Source organism: Zingiber officinale, chromosome 9A, assembly GCF_018446385.1.
Source record: "Zingiber officinale cultivar Zhangliang chromosome 9A, Zo_v1.1, whole genome shotgun sequence".
Lineage (NCBI taxonomy): Eukaryota > Viridiplantae > Streptophyta > Magnoliopsida > Zingiberales > Zingiberaceae > Zingiber > Zingiber officinale.
This window is the reverse complement of record NC_056002.1, coordinates 9,166,710-9,185,634: the sequence shown is the minus strand read 5'-3', so window position 1 is coordinate 9,185,634 and position 18,925 is coordinate 9,166,710. Positions and strand designations below refer to the sequence as shown.

Genomic DNA, 18,925 nt, shown 5'->3' with positions numbered 1-18,925 from the left:
GGTTTAACGTCGCCGCTCGACGATTTTCAAGACGGGGTTTTTATAGTTGCCGCTCCGACTCTAGGATTTAACGTCGCCGCTCGACGGTCTTCAAGATGAGGTTTTTATAGTCGTCGCTCCGACTCTAGGGTTTAACGTCGTCACTCGATGGTCTTCTAGGCGGGGTTTTTATAGTCCGGCCTGACTCTAGGGTTTAACGTCGTCGCTCGACAGTCTTCAAGGCAGGGTTTTTATAGTCGCTGCTCCGACTCTAGGGTTTAACGTCGCCGCTCAACGGTCTTCTAGGCGGGGTTTTATAGTCGCCACTCTGACTCTAGGGTTTAACGTCGCCACTCGACGGTCTTCAAGGCGGGGTTTTTATAGTCGCAGCTCCGACTCTAGGGTTTAACGTCGCCGCTCGATGGTCTTCAAGGCGGGGTTTTTATAGTCGTCGCTCCGACTCTAGGGTTTAATGTCGCCGCTCGACGGTCTTCAAGGCAGGGTTTTTATAGTCGCCGCTTCGACTCTAGGGTTTAATGTCGCCGCTCGACAATCTTCTAGGCAGGGTTTTATACTCGCCGCTCCGACTCTAGGGTTTAACGTCGCCGCTCGACGGTCTTTAAGGCAGGGGTTTTATAGTCGCCGCTCTGACTCTAGGTTTTAACGTCGCCGCTGGACGGTCTTCAAGGCGGGGTTTTTATAGTCTCCGCTCCGACTCTAGGGTTTAACGTCGCCGCTCGACGGTCTTTGAGGCAGGCCAGTTGCTCGGCGATAACTTTGTAAACCTTTGATTCAGATTTTAATCCTGCAGCCGAAGGATGCAGAAGAAACGAAGATTACATGGTATAAATTACATTAGCACACCTTTCACCCAGCTCGGTACGGCTGGAGGTGGTTTGCACTCCATGGACATTCAAGCCTCCGCCCCTCTTCGGCCTCTAGGTAATAAGCACCCGACCGGAGCTTTCCCACGACCTTGAAGGGTCCGGCTCAAGGAGCCTCCAGCTTGGTGAGATCTTCGACCGGCTTCACCTTCTTCCATACGAAGTCGCCGACCTGAAAAGATCTAGGTATTACCCGCCTGTTGTAGTTTTGGCGCCTTCTCTGTTGGTAGGTCGTCAGCCGGACGGCTGCTTTGGTGCGTGTTTCGTCCACTAAGTTCAACTCTAGGAGTCCCCGCTCGGCATTCCTCTCGCTATATTGCTGCAGACGATCGGACTCAATTCCAACTTCAACAGGGACGACTGCTTCGCCTCCATAAACCAAATGGAATGGTATCACTCCCGTCCTCTCCTTTGGGGTCGTGCGGATTACCCATAGCACGCCTGGAAGCTCGTCCGCCCAGCTGCCTCTGACGTGGTTGAGCTGAACTCGAAGAATTCGTAGAATCTCCCGATTGACGACTTCAGCTTGTCCGTTGCTCTGGGGATACGCCACGGAAGTGAAGGCCTGCTGAATCCCATAGCCTTCGCGCCATTCTTTGAGACGTTGCCCGACGAACTGTCTCCCTTTATCGGAGACGAGCCGACGCGGGATTCCGAACCGACATATGATGTGCTGCTAGATGAAGTTCTGAACCATCTGCTCAGTTATTCTTGCGATCGGCTCGGCTTTGACCCATTTGGAGAAGTAGTCTACCGCGACGAGCAGGAACTTTCGTTGGTCGGTCGTTATGGGGAAGGACCCCACTATATCCATGCCCCACTGGTCAAACGGGCAGGATACTATGGACGTTGTCATCTCTTCTGTGGGTCGGTGTGGGAGGTTGTGATACCTCTGGCAGGACAGGCAGGTGGACACTGTCCGAGCGGCATCCGCTTGGAGGGTTGACCAAAAATATTCGGCTAGCAGTATCTTCCTGGCTAACGACCGACCGGCCGGGTGTCCTCCGCAAGTTCCTTGATGCACCTCCTGTAGAATGTACTCGATGTCTTCTGGTCCGACGCACTTGAATAGGGGTCGGGAGAAAGCTTTCTTGTACAGTTGATCCCCAAGCAGCATGAATCTTCCTGCTCTCCTTCTCAACAGGTGGGTTTCCATCCGATCGGACGGTGTAATTTTCGATCGACGTGTGCCACCAAAGATACCTGCTCGATCAGCTGTGATACGACAACAGGCGATATGGAGCTGGCTAGCTTAGCCAGCTCGTCTGCCACTTGATTTTCCGCTCGGGGTATCTTTTGAATAACCACCTCCCGAAAGTTGAATTTTAATCTCTCAAAGGCTTCGACGTAGAGCTTGAGTCAAGTGTTGCTTATCTCAAATGTTCCCGTGAGTTGCTGAGCGGCTAACTGGGAATCCGAGTGAATCAAGACCCTGATCGCTCCAACATGCCGAGCGGCTTGCATATCTGCTATGAGCGCTTCGTATTCGGCCTTGTTATTAGTTACCCGATATTCTAGCCGAACGGACAGATGCATCCGTTCTTCCTGAGGGGAGATTAGTAGTACATCGACTCCGCTCCCTTGCCGAGTGGACGATCCATCCACATATATCCTCCAAGTGGCCTCTGGCTCGAGATTCTGTACCTTAGTGACAAAGTCTGCCAAGGATTGTGTCTTGATGGCCGTTCGGGGCTGATACTGTATGTCGAACTCACTAAGCTCTGTTGTCCATTTGATCAGCCGTCCGGATGCTTCTGGATTGAGGAGGACTCGGCCCAAGTGGCTGTTTCTCATTACTATGATTGTATACGCGAGGAAGTATGGTCGAAGCCTCCGAGCGACGAGCACCAACGCAAAGGCAAGTTTCTCGAGACCAGTGTAGCGGGATTCAGCATCTTTTAAGATATGACTCAGGAAGTACACTGGTTGTTACTCGTCGTTCGGCCGTACCAACACCGAGCCGACAATGTGCTCGGTTGAGAATAAATAAATGCGAAGCGGCTCGTTGGCAGCTGGCTTAGCCAATACAGGAAGAGAACTCAGATATGCTTTTAGTTCTTCAAATGCCTTATCACACTCCTTGTCCCATTGGAATTTGGTAGCTCGACGCAGTATCTTGAAAAAAGGGAGGCTCCGGTTGGCAGACTTGGAGATGAATCGAGATAAGGCAGTTATCCGACCGGTGAGGCGCTGAGTTTCCTTCAAATTCCTTGGCGGCGACATGTCTTGCAACGCCTTTACCTTACTAGGGTTCGCCTCGATGCCCCGCTCGGTGACGATATAACCGAGGAATTTTCCACCCTTTGCGCTGAACAGACATTTGCTCAGGTTCAGCTTGAGTCCATATGCGCGGAGCGTTTGGCAAGTTTCTTCTATGTTTGCGCAGAGGTCGGCAGTTCGGAGAGACTTAACGAGTATATCGTCGACATATACTTCCATGTTTCGTCCGATCTGCTGCTGGAACACCTTATTCATTAGCCTTTGGTAGGTAGCCCCAGCATTCTTTAGTCTGAATGGCATCACGTTGTAGCAATAGGTGTCGTCTGCTGTGATGAAGCTCACTTTCTCTTGGTCCTCCCGGGTGAGCGGCACTTGGTGATATCCCTGATACACGTCCAGCATGTATATCAGCTCGCACCCAGCTGTGGAGTCCACTACCTGGTCGATCCTAGGCAGTGGGTAGAAGTCCTTCGGGCAGGCCTTGTTGGGCTCTCGAAAGTCGATGCAGACCCTTCACTTGTTGTCGGACTTTGAAACTAGCACCACATTCGCGAGCCAGCTCGGGAACTGGACCTCTCTGATATGGCCGGCCTCCAAAAGCTTCTCTACCTCAGCTCGAATGATCTGATTTTGCTCGGCGCTGAAATTCCTTTTCCTTTGCTTCATCGGCCTTGCATCCGGTCGGACGTGAAGCTTATGATACGCTATGCTTGGGGAGACACCGGGCAGTTTATGCGTGGACCAGGCGAAGACATCATGATTTCGCTGAAGACATCTGATCAGCTCGTCCTTCTACTCAGCTTGCAAGTTGGCCGCTACGAAAGTCGTTGCCTCCGCCCGGCTAGGGTGTATTTGCACCTCTTCTTTCTCTTCATAAACCAAAGTAGGAGGTTTTTTAGTTATGGCATTTACCTTGTGGCGGGGAGCTTTCCGAGCGGACTTAGCCTCCGCCTTTACCATCTCGACATAGCATCGCCGAGCAACCAGTTGGTCTCCTTTGACTTCCCCGACCCGGTCCTCTACAGAGAACTTGATCTTCTGGCAATAGGTCGAGATTACCGCCCGAAATCCGTTGAGGGTCGGCCAGCCCAGGATGACGTTATAGGCTGATGGGGCGTCTATGATGATGAAGGTGGTGGTCCTGGTCCTTCAGAGCAGCTCTTCTCCGAGTGATATGGCCAACCTTGTCTGACCGATCGGCTGGACCTTGTTGCCGGTGAACCCGTAAAAAGGGGTCGTCATCGGTAGCAACTCGGCCCAGTTGATCTGGAGCTGGTCGAAGGCCTTCTTGAAGATGATGTTGACCAAGCTTTCTGTGTCAATAAATATGTGATGAATAGTGTAGTTGGCAATTACCGCACGGATGATGAGGGCATCGTCGTGCAACACTTCAATCCCATCGAGATCCTTGGGACCAAAGCTGATTTCGGGTTCATTCGCCCTCTCTTGGTTGCATCCTACAGCATGGATTTCCAGTCGTCCGGCATACGACTTCCGGGCTCGGTTGGAGTCTCCGTTGGTCGGTCCACCAACTATGATGTTGATTTCACCCCGAGCGGCGTTGCTTCCGTTTTCCTCCTCTCAAGCGGAGTGCCCGACTCACCCTCGCGGGGTCGGGGCGCGGTCGTCACTCCTGGCTTGATGATGGTGGTGCCGCTCGGGTAATCTTCTGGTCTCCTCTTATCGTCTGATACTCGACCGCCTGTATCGTAGTTCAGGGGAAGGCGATCGACGGCGATAACTCCTGGGAGTCGGCTGGGTGACTGCAGGGACTCCGCGGCAGTCTTGGGTGTTGTGGGTTGTGGATTGATGGAAGGTACAGAACATAAGAGTCCATACCTTTTTCTTGGGCCTTGGCCATTCGGACGCCACGTGCTGGACAGCGTATGGCCTTGCCTCCTGATGTGGTCGCACCACATCAGCTCGGGGCCCTCTTGGAGGTTGGTGACTGTTTGGCGGCCTTCGTTCGGCCTGCACCGTCGGTTCTGATGCTTCTTTCCTTCGGGTCGTCTGCGCTTCTTTCACGTTGATATACTTGCTAGCCTTCTTTAGCATATGGTTGTAATTACGGGGCGGCTTCCTGATGAGCGAGCGGAAGAAGTCCCCATCAATGAGCCCTTGGGTGAAAGCGTGCATCATAGTCTTGGACGAGACCGTGGGGATGTCCATGACCGCCTGGTTAAAGCGTTGAATGTAGGTCCAAAGAGTCTTTCTCTACCCTTGCTTCATGGCGAACAAACTGACACGGGTCTTCTGATAACGTCGGCTGCTTGCAAAGTGGTGGAGGAAAATCGTTCGAAAGTCCTTGAAGCTTCTGATCGATTCGTCCGGCAACCTCTGGAACCAACGCTGCGCCGAGCCGGATAGCGTTGTAAGAAAAACTCGGCACTTAACTCCCTCCATGTATTGATGAAGGGTTGCAGCATTGTCGAACTTGCCGAGGTGGTCATTCGAGTCAGTTGACCCATTGTATTCGCCAATAGCCAAGGGTGCGTAGTGCCATGGTAGTGGATCCTGTAGAATTGTCTCGAAGAATTGGCGGTTGATCCGCTCGGGAGATGAGTTAGATTGGGGTGCCTTGCCATTTCTGGCATCCCGAGCAGGGGCTTCGTCTGAGGAAGACCGGTCTCGATTTGCTTGCGCGATCTCAGAGGGCGTTTGGAACAATGCCTGATGGAATGAGATTGCGGCGGGCGGCACCTCAGCCTGGGTACCAGTCAGACCCTTGTTTTGACCCCATATGGACAGCTGTTCTGCCCGGTCTTCGTGCACCACTCGACCTCCAGACGCTGAAGTTGCTTGTTGCGCTAGCCGCTCGGCTTGCACCTTCTGTTGCTACTATATTATTTTGGCCGCTTGCGCCAGTACGAGCGCGTCAAGCTCCTCTTGAGAGAGCGTCACAGTGTGCGGGCGTTCAGCTTTTTCCATCTCCTTGACTCGGATTCAAGTGCGTTCCCACAGACGGCGCCAATTTGATCCTGTCCGAGAGCTGAGTCGATGGACGCTGGGGACGTGGCGCTCCTGTTGACTGGTTGAAGACTCCAAAGACGTAGATCCGTTGCCGCCGTGAACCTGCAAACACAGTGTCGAGCCGGGGAGGGGTTCCCCGGCGATGACCCTCCGACGCTCAAGTCAAATCTCCGGCAGAAAGAAGTAAAGCGAAGAAGAAATGAGAAATGTAGCTACAGTAGAATAGTGAGCATACCTCCATCGACGTCTGGGGGTCCTTATATAGGGCTCCCCAGAGGCACGTGCATACTCCTCGAGGCGTGCACGCTCCTCAAAGCATGCCTGGAATGGATGTGTCAGAAAAACATGCTGGACATCATACTTTAATAGCACGAGCATATCTCTGACATGACAGTGGAAGTTTCTCCCGTACGATTCTCTATCTGACCGTGCCGCCGACCATGACTCTTGCCGGCGACACTAGTTTCTAGGAAGATACCGCCAACTGCTCCCTTTATCCTTTTCCGGGTCGAGCGTAGGAACCGCTTGGCTAGCACCTTTCCCGGGCCGAGCGAAGGAACCGCTCGGCTAATACCTTTCCCGAGCTTGGCGGAGGCTGTCTGCTAACGGCCTCCAGGCGGATGCCCGCTCGGCCGAATGCCGTGTCTACTGTTAGCTGAGCGGGATGGCCGCTCAGCTTCCATTTCTTCCCGCTTTGCCTCGTGAGCGTCGGAAACTCGGCGTCAGGCCGAGCTGTAGAAATGCTGGGTCGGCTATTCCTCCTGCTGATCAGGAAGGTAATCCGCTCCGGTTAAATGGCTATCGAGTGTTGATCACTTTGACCTCCTACCGGGCGGGCCCCCCTTACCACCAGATCACTTGTCATTGTACAACTGCTACAAAGTTGGATTTGGATGCTAGATTTTGTCTAAGAGGATAAATTTTCTCCTTCTGCATTCTCCTCTCCATCATTGCTCGTGATTCCACCTCCCTATGTGCCTAGATGCTACTCCGGTTGGGACTCACTTCCCTTGCATCGACGTCATTACCCCATTTGTTTCTGTTGTAGCTCAACAAATGGTCATCGTGCCATCAACATTTTTGCTTTCAACTTACTGGCAAGCAGGATGAGATTGACAACTGGGTGTTTGGTTTAGGAGAATAGGAATGGGGAATGGGAATGTGAATCATTGATTGTCATTGTTAATATTTCGATTATAGGAATATGAATACAAATAAGAGAATGAATCCCTGAAATTGGGTAATAACTCATTCCCATGTACCTCCCCTTCAATGAGTCATTACTCTATTTTCATCAATCAAAATATTTCCTTATTCCAAAAATACCCTTGACCTAAAACTAAAATTTTCTCTCTTAATATCAAATATCAAAATATATTTATTTATTTTTTCTTTCGTATCACTTCTCTCTCTGTTCTCTCTCATCATATTTTCTCCCTCATCATTTTATCATACTTTCTCTCTCCTTAATCTCTCCTATCACACCCTCTTTCTTCTTTTTTCTCATTACACTTTCTCTCTCATCATATTTCCTCTCTCATCGTACTTTCTCGCTCCTCAATCTCTCCCATCACACTCTCTTTTCTCTTTTTTTCTCATCACATTTTCGCTCTCATTACACTTTCTCTCTCAATCTCTCTTGTCACACTCCCTTCTTTTTTTTCCTCGACACACTTTCTCTCTCATCATACTTTCTTTCTCATCATACTTTCTCTTTCCTCAACTTCTCCCATCACACTCACTATTCTCTTTTTTTCTTGTCACACTTTCTCTCTCATCATACTTTATCTCTCACCATACTTTCTCTCTCCTCAATCTCTCTCCATCACACTCTCTCTCCTCTTTTTTCTTCCTCATTACAGTTTCTCTCTCTTCATCCTCTCCCATCATACTTTTCTCTCTCATCTTCTTTCATCATGCTCTCTCCTATCACACTCTCTTTTCTCATTTTCTCTCTCATCACACTTTCTCATCACACTTTCTCTTTCATCATATTTTCTCTCTCATCATTCTCTTTCATCATATTTTTCTCTCACATTCATCTTTCTCTCATATCTAATTTTTTCTCTTATTTTCTTTTAAGGGTAAAAAAGAAAATTTTGATTTATTCCGATAGAAAATATGCAACTAACTAAACATTACTTTTAAGAATGATATCAATATTCATACATATTCCCATTCCACAATACAATAATTTTTATTCCGATTCCTATTCCTAGGAAAGAATCAATCGCCCTCTTGAATTAATGACATCCTCTCTCTCTAAGCAGAGAGTCAATAGCACAAATATTGCTGGAGAATTATGATCCTCGAAAGTATTGTTCAATCGACGTAAGTAAAAAAAAATATGGGCAAAAATAAAAAAATATATATAAAATAAAAATAAAAATAGAACACATCAATTATATAAAAATAAAAATAAAAATTGAAGATTGGCATGAAAAAGATGGATTACAAAAGGCTTTGAATATCAAGCAAACTTAAACAAAATAAGATGAAATAAATTAAATAATATATATAAAAAATATTTTAGATTCATTCCTCCAATTAAAAACACATTATTTGGACTCGAATTCCTTCGATCCAGTGACCATGCCCGTTGGATGATCAGAGATTTCAGCGAACGCGGTTATAAGTTGATCGTGTGAGAAGGGGGCGCAATGCGGTGAAAAACCACCACCGTAGAGGGTTACGCCTCTCCATTGCCTTCCTCCGCTGAGCGGGAGGTTATTAACCATGGCCGTCTCCGCTGGCAGCCGGAAGTACTTCTTCTATGGCCACCGTAAGCCCTCACAGAATCGCCCAGTTGTCCGCGGCGGCCTCTTCTCGAATCGAAAGGTTGTCGCTTCCGCCCCCATCGACACTGCCGTCCTCCCCACCACGGACTTCCGCGAATGGGACTTCGATTGCCCTACCCAACCGAAGCCGCCCTCTCCTTCTGTCCCTGCGATCGACCGTCGGCTCTCGCCTCTCGCTCGTTACGTTCTCGACTCCTTCCGTCGCCACCGTCGCTGGTGCCCCGAAGTCTTGTCCGATTTGCGAAAGCTTCGTCGTTTCCCTCCTGACCTCGTCGCCGAAGTCCTCCGCTCTCGCCCCCTTATCGATCCCTCCCTCTCCACCCAATTCTTTCATTGGGCTGGCAAGCAGAAGGGTTTCCGTCACTCCTTCGCTTCATATAATGCTCTCGCCTATGCCCTTAATGCCGCCGCACGTCCTGCAGCGGCTGACCAACTCCCGGATCTGATGCACGCCCAGGGGAAACAACCATCTGAGAAGCAGCTCGAGATCCTCATACGAATGCACGCTGATGCTGGTCGTGGCCTTCGGATCTTCCGCATATTCCGGAAAATGCGGGGCAAATTTGGTGTCAAGCCTCGTATCCACCTATACAACCGCATCTTGGATGCTTTAGTTGCAACTGGACATCTTGATCTTGCTCTTTCTGTGTACGATGACCTCAAGGTCGATGGCTGTCAGGAGGAAGCCATCACTTTCACAATCCTTGCTAAGGGACTTTGTCGTGCTGGAAGGATGGATGACCTTTTTCAACTGCTGGAACGAATGAGAACAGAACTGTGCAAGCCGGATGTTTTTGCATACACTGCAATGCTAAAGGCCCTAGTTTCAGAGAGGAACATGGATGGTTGTTTGAGGGTGTGGGAGGAAATGGTGAAAGATGGAGTCAAGGCTGATGCAATGGCATATTCAACGATGGTTTCAGGTTTGTCCAAGGCAGGGAGGGTTGAGAAAGGCTATGAACTGTTTTTGGAGATAAAGAGAGAGGGGTTTGTGATTGACCGTGCTGTGTATGGGTCACTGGTCGAGGGGTTTGTAGCTGAGGGGAGAGTTGGGGATGGTTGCAAGCTGTTGAATGAGATGATCAATGATGGGTACTGTGGAGATCTGTGTATTTACAATTCCCTGATAAGAGGTTTATGTCTTGTTGGTAGAGTTGATAAGGCTCATAAGCTTTTTCAAGTTCTCATCCAAGAGGGGATCATTCCTAGCTCTGAAACTGTGATCCCTATGCTATCTGTTTATGCTGATTCAAGTGACAAGGGAAACTTTTTTCAATTGGTTGATCAGTTAGCAGCATTGAAATTGTCAATTTTGAATCATATCGCAGACTTCTTTTCATCCTTCGTAACTAATGCAGATAGAGAAATGAAAGCACTGGAGGTGTTTGAAGAATTGAAAGCAAGAGGGCACTGCAGTATTGTCATTTATAATATTCTTATTGAACGTCTTCAAAGTATCAAAGATGTGAAACATGCATTGGCCCTGTTTGATGAAATAAGGCATTCTGAAGTTTTTCAACCAGATTCCAATACCTATTCTCTAATAATCTCATGTTTCATAGAGGAAGGACATATTAGAGAGGCATGCTCTTGTTACAACCTAATGAAGGAAAATTCTTGGACACCTAGTATTGAGGCTTACTGTTTGCTCGTGAAAGGGCTATGCAAAATTGGAGAGATCAATACAGCTATCACTTTTGTCAAAGATTGTTTAGGAAATGTAACTAATGGTCCTATGGAGTTCAAGTATTCATTGACCATTATAAACACTTGCAGAATGAAGAGTCCAGAGAAAGTGATAAAAATTTTGCATGAGATAATTGATCAAAACTGCCAATTAGAAGATATTATTTACTGTTCTGTCATTTATGGTTTCTGCAAATATGCTAGTTTGGAAGAGGCAAGAAAAGTATTAACAGCAATGAGAGATAGAAAGTTCCTCAAAGAGGCAGACTTTATAGTTTATGAGGAGTTACTTAAGGAACACCTAAAGAAGGCTACCGCAGCCTTGGTGATCTCTAGCTGGAAGTTTTTTGGTCATGAATCTAAGATAAAATCACAAGTAACACGGAGGTAAATGGTTCAGGTATGTTTTTTTTCATATATTTTCATATTTTAGTCTACTTTGTTGTTTATATTTTTGATGGAATACTTAAGTGTTTTATCATTGTAACATTTTGTTGTGTGTTAATTATAAGCTAGGGCATTCTTGGGAGAATTAATATTTTGGCATCAGTAACAGTTTTTGTTATCAATCCTAAGTGGTACAATCTTGGTACCAATCCATGACAACACTCCAAACTGTGTCCACATGTTTTTAGACCGAACTCACCTTCTTGGTCCTCTTCTATTTGGTATGTTTACTTCCAAAAACAAGAATATAACAACTTCATAGTGAAATGAATTAAAGTTATTTAGAAATTACTCAAAAAGTGCAATAAAACTTCTCGAGTAGGGATGACAATGGATCAAATACATGAAAATTTTATTAATATCTGAACTTGGATTCAACACACTAAATATCTATCCAAATCTTGAAAATAACTTCCTCTACTCACCTATATAACTAAATGTATTCCAACCAAGTACCCAGCTTTGACTTAAGTAGGTTGGTGCTAGCTAGTCCCCGATCAAGTGTACCTAAATTTCCCAATGGGCAGACTGCATCACTGTCTTAGTAATTAGATTTAACTTACATGCACAACACAAAAACTTGTGTAAGCACATGTATTGTCAAAATTGGTATTGGTGTCAAGATCAAATGGTCAGGGAACATAAATATTAGTTGTATTGGATTAGTAGGATTGACGAATCAGAAACACTAAAAAAAATAACTCAAACGAATTCATACATGTGATGACATATTGTGTTAAATCATATCAAAGAGGTATATTGTGTCTTATCAAATATTATAATTAACATCATATATTATAAATAATGAATATTAGATTAGTAATACACAGTATATTGTCACAATATTAGTAATGTCATATTATTTCCATTATCAAGTTAATGGTATGATATTACTATTGTAATATAACAAAATTATATTTTAGAATTGTTAGGAAATGGAAAACTATATCTACTGGGTCTTTGATAAATTAATAAGTAATATCTATAATATGAAAGCAATAAATAACAAAAATCTATTATAATAAATAGTAAAATCAAACAGTATTTTAATAAATGTTAGTATCGAATTTTGTATTATTATTATTTCTATAAAATTAGTTTATTATTTAATTCTTCATGTTCTATGGCGTATTTGGGATTTAAATCACAATGGCATTGTGGATTTCTCACAGCCAAATCTAAAAGAGATAGATGACATGTTTGGTTTAGTAGATGTTTACAAGCAATAACAAAGTTGATCTATCGATCTCATGACAATATCGTGCGATGGCGAGGTCAAGAAATTGAAATTGAAATTCATGTGGCTAAAAAAGATCCTCTCGCCCTCTCGTATGCATTTACTATAATTCAAGTGGAGATGCAAAAAGTTTGCTAAATCTTTGAGTTCTAAATCAACCTAATTTGACAAATTTTCAACCTATTTTATCCATCTCCACTCTCAATTTGACCAAAGTTTAAGTGCTTTCATCAATTTTCTAGTTGTTTCTAATTCATTTCTTGGTAATTTCATTGAATTTTTAGTTTTTAAAAACTTTTTAATTTATCCTTACCTGCACCGTGGGCAGCTCTCTGGAAGTAGTAAAACATGTAATCATTGCCTGCGCCTTCTAGTTTTGATTTCGGGTACAATTGGCAGAGTGGAAAGGAGCACAATTATAATCTATTTGTCATATGGTGATGAGTTACAGAATGGTTCATTTTGATGTATGCTATCAAGTTTCATTTAATTTCCATTCATGTTTCTTATCCTGAGGTTAATATTATCCATCCTTATCTACTTGCTACACAAGCTCGGCTTTTCAACTTCCTTTGGTAATTAATGAATTTGATGTGTTGTTTTTCCAGTGGAAAACTTCATTTTGGCATCGACAGCTTTGTTTAATATGGATTGATTACTTATCATTCTCTGAATTTCAATTTGATACATGCTTTTTCTTTAGAGGATTTGCTTTTTCTTTAAAGACTGAGCAGAGTATTTTGCTACTTTTATAATGTTTTAGAGGATCTCAGACTGGGAAAGTATTTTGTTAATAAATATATAAGAGCTCACAAAGCAATGCTGAGTATATGCCAGATAGTTCAACTTATTACAGATTTCAGTATAACATTTTAATTGTAGTATATCCTGTGTAGTTTCTACTTATTATCGAACAAACCTCCGTCACAAATTCCTAAATGAATTTTAATATTCCTTTGGCACATTGTCCTTTCCGGAGTTAAGCAGCTCCAGCAAGTCCAGTTCCAGTCTCGGGATTATTTGTGTTGTGTAAGAGTGTAACTTTGCTTGGCACCACATTTTGCTTGCTTCTGTCTTGTCCCTTCAGTTTGAAATCATGAACCTTGTACCGATAAATCATGGATCTGCATATTTTCTCCCTCTTTGTTAAGGTGTACTAATAGAAAGTCTCGGTGACAAAAAAAGGTGTGTTTATATTTTGCCTTTGTAATAATTCAGAACCTTAGAAACAGCCATTAGGGCATTTCGGAAAATGTATTAGATGCTCATCTACCCAAATACAGTTGGATAATCTTACTATTGCTGCTTTGCTTTGCTTTGCAACTTTTCTACAGAAACGGAGAAGTCATATGGGATTCCAAATGTGTTCTTGATGGAGCGAGGACACTGAAGAAAAATGGTGAATCACATAGTCAAAGGAAAAGTGCAACTACTAAATTTTCTTAGGTGACTTCTTCTCTGTCACTTGTATTATCTTCCCCATCATTGTTTGTGTTTCCTACCTCTTCCCACTGCTTCAGCATGGCTACTCTTATTGGCACTAATAGCTAAATGGCCACACTCTACAGGAACATTTCTGAACTGCTTGGGGTTGGGGATTCTCGAGCTCAACAGCTGAATTGGCTGCATCCCCTTGGTTTCCTCCGAGCATCAATGTTGCTCTAGGACTGTTGTTCCTCCAAAGAATTTTTAACCATATCTATCGCACTTCATTATCTTGCACATGGATGCAACTGCTACATGGATCGGATGCCAGCATCAGCCATTAGTAGATAATTATTAATTAAGCGGAGATACTTATCTGCAAACTCGGCTGGATAAAAGAGCCACACTGCAGCGTCATCCCCACCTTGTTGCACATCCTTTAACTCCATGGAAAAATTGTGCCATGTGATATTCTATCATTTTATTAGTTTACTTAAATGTTTTAGATAAATAAAAGTTAAATGTTTTTAACTGATTAAAATGTTGATGTATAACATATTTGATTTATTAAAGAATTAGTTCGAACTTCAATTATAATTTTTTCTAATAAGTAGGTAAACCCTAAACTCCACTTAGTATATGTCATGATTAGAGCGACCTGTGCGAATCTGAGTTTGCATGCCTAATAATAAAAATTATTATCTGAAAACTAAAATAAAATTTTGAAAAAAATCAAGATAAAACAATTAACTAAAAGCTTGATATTAAAATTTATATTTTTTAATCTTAAAATTAATGCTATTGAAAATAATTTTATTAAATAATATTTGTAATATTATTATTAATTTATAACATAAAAATAAAAATAAAAAATTGAAAGGGTTTGATTAAAGGATGCCTTTATTTTAAAATTTATTAAAATAAGATGTCATCTACACGTGGAGAACATACATGATCCAACTTTTAAAAAAATGAGAACAATAATCCGTCCGTCCTCAAATGATGATTGCCACGTAACTCATACGTGTGCCGGGATGATTGCCACGTCACTCATACGTTACCAACGTAGTATTCACATCAGTTAACCAAAGAAACCGTTTTTTATTTTTCAAAATATTAATGAATAATAAATAATACTGAGATTTCTTTCACAACCTTCTATACAATATAAATATATGGTTCAGCCGACTTCCCAAATCGAGTCGAATGGTCAGCCGCCTCTTCTCTTCTCTTCTCTTCTCTTCAGTTTCGTCGCCTCTCCTACAAATCGAACGACCAATCATGGTGGTCTCCTCCTCTGCTTCGCTTGGCCGCGTCGATGACATCTCCGCCAAGACGACGCCGTCGATCAAGTTTCTCTGTAGCTACGGCGGAAAGATCCTTCCTCGTCGCCCCGACGGCCAACTCCGCTACGTCGGCGGCCACACCCGCGTCCTTTCCGTCCCCAGATCTATCTCTTTCACAGGTCGGTATTAATTTATCTTTCAAACATTGTTTGTTTTTGTTGCGTCCGCGATCTGCTCGACGGATCGATCAAAAGAAGGAAAAGAGCGTTGGAAATTTGTGCATGGTGTATAATTTGGGCTGTGGTGTGTGCGCGCGCGCTCTGTTTCGGTGCTCTGCAGAGCTGCAGGTGAAGCTGAGCCAGTTGTGCGGGTGGAAGACGGCGAGCCTCCGGTGCCAACTTCCGACGGAGGACATGGACGCCCTTGTGTCAGTTACCTCCGACGACGACCTCGCCAACCTCGTGGAGGAGTACGCGGGCCGAGAACGGACGACGCCTCTAAAGATCCGAGCCTTCCTCTTCCTCCCGCAATCCTTCCCCTCCTCCAATTCTTCTGCCACAACTCCGGCCATCCCTTTGCCCTTCGTCTCTCGCCCTTTGATCGCCGCCCCCGATCGCTGCAACCGTCAGTACTCTGTGCCTGCTAGGTTTTGTGATCGGTACGAGAAGCCCACGGCATCATCCGCCGCGGCCAGGAAGCTTCGCCTCCATGGCCACTACCACCTTCTTGGCCATGGAGCCACAAAACCCTGCAACGATCTCGTGCATCCTTTGGGACACTGGCACTAGTGAACAGTTCAAGGTAAAAAGACAAGGAAAAAAGTCACTCTCTACTCTCTAGGAACCTTATGGAATTGTAAGTTGTAACCACGAGAGATAGAGAACTATACACCTCCCTATATTTATATGTCATCACAAGAAAACTTGAAGAAATTGAAAGATTGAAATGGCACAATCGTTAGAAAAAATTGATTAAATCTCGATTGATCTTCCATTCGAAGCCTTTGTCTTTGATCATCAATAGACATTTTAATATCAATTTCCTGTTCACATGATTTTCTTTCGGGTGATCGTCTTTACTAATTCATCACTTTCTTTTAGTTCGATTGATTGATGTAATTTTTTTTCAGCTTTTACTGATTAATCTTCTGCGCGTTTGTTCTTGCAGGTTGATCGATCTCGGATTTTGGTCATTAATTCTCTTCTGTTAATTTGCCTCTTGCGTTGCGGGATGTAAATTTTTGAACAGATCTGCAGCAGATAAGAGACATTGTAGATGGAGAATAAACACATCAATGTTTATCTTGTGAAAGGAAAAAAAAAACATTTTATATTAATAAATATTTTTATTATCTTATCGAGAACTTTGTCGATTAAGAATCATTTACATGTTCTTGTAAATGATAGTAGTTGAGCTTAGAAGTTAGACGAGGATTGTCAAGTATCATTCCACCGAGTGTGGTTTCCTTTGCTCATCTGTGCAAAATTATTAAGAAAATTAACCATGTGAAAACTAATAGGAACGCAATTACTGAGAAAACAAATGCTAATCTACGAACCTGAGCTTTTTTCTTCACTTTCAAGAAGTTGTAAGCTCTTTATCAGTTTGACATCAGAGTTGCTAAGACAACTGAAAACTGCAGGATCATGTTAGTGCTAATGATGAAAAGATTATATAGTTTCTAATCTTTGTGCTTTTTATATGAAATGTATATATATGAAACTATAAAATCATTGTTGTGTGATTTTGAAGTCACAAGTTAAGTAGCGGAAATATACTATAAAAAAGCAGCTAATAGCGATGAAATTGATGACGACAATTAAATTTTCATAGCTATATAGCGATCAATATGTTACTGGTCATCGTAATTAGTGATGGACTAAATGTATCCATCGCTATTCCATGTATATTTAGCTGTTGGAACACAATTAGCGACGGATTGATAACTGTTGCTAATAGCTACGACTTATTTAATAATCCACTAATAGATGGTTTTTTATATAATCGGTCTCTAATAATGACAGATTATTTAATAATCTATTGCTATTAGCGACGGATTATATAAAAATTTATCGCTAATAGCCCGACATTTCCAAATTTGACGTTCAAACCATAGCGACGAATTATTTAATAATCCGTCTCAAATAACGACAGATTATTTAATAATTCGTCTCAAATAACAACGGAATTTTTATTTATCCATCGCTAATAGCGACGAATTTTTTATTTATCCATTGCCAATCCATGTATGTTGTCGACGGGAAAAGCAATTTGTGACTGATTTAGCAACAGATTTTTACGTTGCTAAATTTGGGATATTAAGGATCTTGCGCCCAATCTCTTCCCTACACAAACTACGCTTGTGCTTTCCTTCATTCTCCGACGGATTCCTCCCTAATCTGGCAATCGACTTTTCCTCCTCCGGCTTTTCCTCCTTCGACATTCAGGTACTTTCTTCTCCTCCTTTTTCTCCTCCTCCGGCCTGCTCTGGCCAAGCAGTACTGTCGTGGCCAGCAGTGTCCCACAATGCTAAGTGTGGCCGGTAGTGCCAGGTCGCGACCACTACCCTCGGCTGGTAGTGCCAGACCACCGCCAATCATAGTCCCAGGCCGCGGTTGGCAGTGCCAGGCCGCGACCAACTGATTGGTCATGACCGACATTGCTCGATTGTCGTTGGCACTGCTCGACCTTATTTGGTATTGATAGGGCAAAAATATAATTATGCTTGCATAGTTCAAAAATATAATTATCAGATTTAGACTATTATTAATATTTGTCCATATTGATATTACTAGCATGATTAGCCATATTGATATCATTTGCATGATTAACCATATTTAAAAATATGATTATGCTTAGTTTGACATAATTAATCATGTTGAAAATTTTATTCCCGTTATGATGTAATGTACATGAACAAGACTTGGATGTACAATAGGTTAGACTGGATTTATCAGTCATGAATTTTTTGTTAGGGTTGAAGAATTTGTGAACTTCGTTAAGTCTCATCCAGAATGCTTGAATGATGCCGAATTAAAGTATCCATGTAATCAGCGCAGATGTAGAATTATAACTTTTCGTGATAATGATATAGTGAAAACCTATATATGTAGGTATGAGTTTGTTCCAAATTATTACAACTGTATTGTCATGGAGAGTCATATGTATTTGAACAAATTGGACCTTTTGTTGCTTCATCTGTTAGTATTAAGCCCTAGCACTAGTTATGAGATAATTGACAAGAGCACTTTTTGTATTATATTTCACTTATTAATAAAATGTAAAGTTGGTTATTATATTTACTTCAATTCAGTGTCGAATGAATAAATATAATAATGTCCTAGAGTAGGAGATTTTAATCTACAACATGTTGGGACTGAAAATGTAGCTAGAGGGAGGGGGGGGGGGGGTGAATAGCTCGGCGCGATCTCGTGCTCGTCGTTGCTTTGTTTCTTCGATGATGTGCAGCGGAAATACAAGAAAACAAACACACAACGCTAACACAAGGGATTTACTTGGTATCCACCTCAAGAAAAGGTGACTAATCCAAGAATCCACACACTCACGCACCCTCCACTATGAAAAACACTCTTTTACGGTAACTACCGAAGGCGGAGAAGCCTTACAAGCTCTCAGTACAAGAAGAAAGGAAAGGGAAACAAAATACAATGATATCTTACAAGTTTGCACAAGAAACCCTAACCCTAACTTCCTCCTTGCCTCTTGACTTGAACGTGCACCAGCACAAGCCTCCAAGAATCTTCAAGAACTGACGGTGAGAGCTGTGGAGAAGTGGCTGTGAAGTCGCTGTGGAGAAAGAATCAAAGCCGTGGAAGAACTGCTCAGAGAAACGCTCGCCAACAGCTAAATGCGACGCCAACAGTCAAATCCTAATCGATTGGATTGCTCCCAATCGATTGGGGAGGCTTTGGATCGATCGGCTGATCGATCCAGAGCGCCTCTGTGCTATCGGGAATTGCCTGGATCGATCGA

General features: G+C 43.5%; 2 protein-coding genes across 5 annotated transcripts; both read left to right on the top strand.

Moving 5' to 3' along the window:
- The first annotated feature begins 8,686 nt into the window (after positions 1 to 8,686).
- On the top strand, positions 8,687 to 14,089 carry LOC122018920 (pentatricopeptide repeat-containing protein At4g20740-like). 3 transcript variants are annotated; one of them, XM_042576391.1, is made up of 3 exons: positions 8,687 to 10,937; positions 13,556 to 13,667; positions 13,790 to 14,089. In XM_042576391.1, the coding sequence occupies exon 1, from the start codon at positions 8,790 to 8,792 to the stop codon at positions 10,926 to 10,928; it is 2,139 nt and encodes a 712-aa protein (XP_042432325.1). In that variant the 5' UTR covers positions 8,687 to 8,789; the 3' UTR covers positions 10,929 to 10,937; positions 13,556 to 13,667; positions 13,790 to 14,089. The 3 variants fall into 3 exon arrangements, with proteins under 3 accessions (XP_042432325.1, XP_042432324.1, XP_042432323.1); XM_042576390.1 differs by having other exon boundaries at positions 12,550 to 13,667; XM_042576389.1 differs by having other exon boundaries at positions 8,687 to 13,667.
- A 762-nt stretch (positions 14,090 to 14,851) lies between these two features.
- Positions 14,852 to 16,295, top strand: LOC122020614. 2 transcript variants are annotated; one of them, XM_042578617.1, is made up of 3 exons: positions 14,852 to 15,111; positions 15,272 to 15,733; positions 16,100 to 16,295. In XM_042578617.1, exons 1-2 carry the CDS (start codon positions 14,853 to 14,855, stop codon positions 15,718 to 15,720), a joined length of 708 nt encoding a protein of 235 aa, XP_042434551.1. In that variant the 5' UTR covers position 14,852; the 3' UTR covers positions 15,721 to 15,733; positions 16,100 to 16,295. The 2 variants fall into 2 exon arrangements, with proteins under 2 accessions (XP_042434551.1, XP_042434550.1); XM_042578616.1 differs by having other exon boundaries at positions 14,852 to 15,733.
- Positions 16,296 to 18,925: the final 2,630 nt, after the last annotated feature.

What these genes read in the sequence shown, in the direction of transcription:
- LOC122020614 (XM_042578616.1), top strand. Translation starts at nt 14,965, where the DNA reads ATGACATCTCCGCCAAGACGACGCCGTCGATCAAGTTTCTCTGTAGCT.
- LOC122018920 (XM_042576391.1), top strand. Translation starts at nt 8,790, where the DNA reads ATGGCCGTCTCCGCTGGCAGCCGGAAGTACTTCTTCTATGGCCACCGT.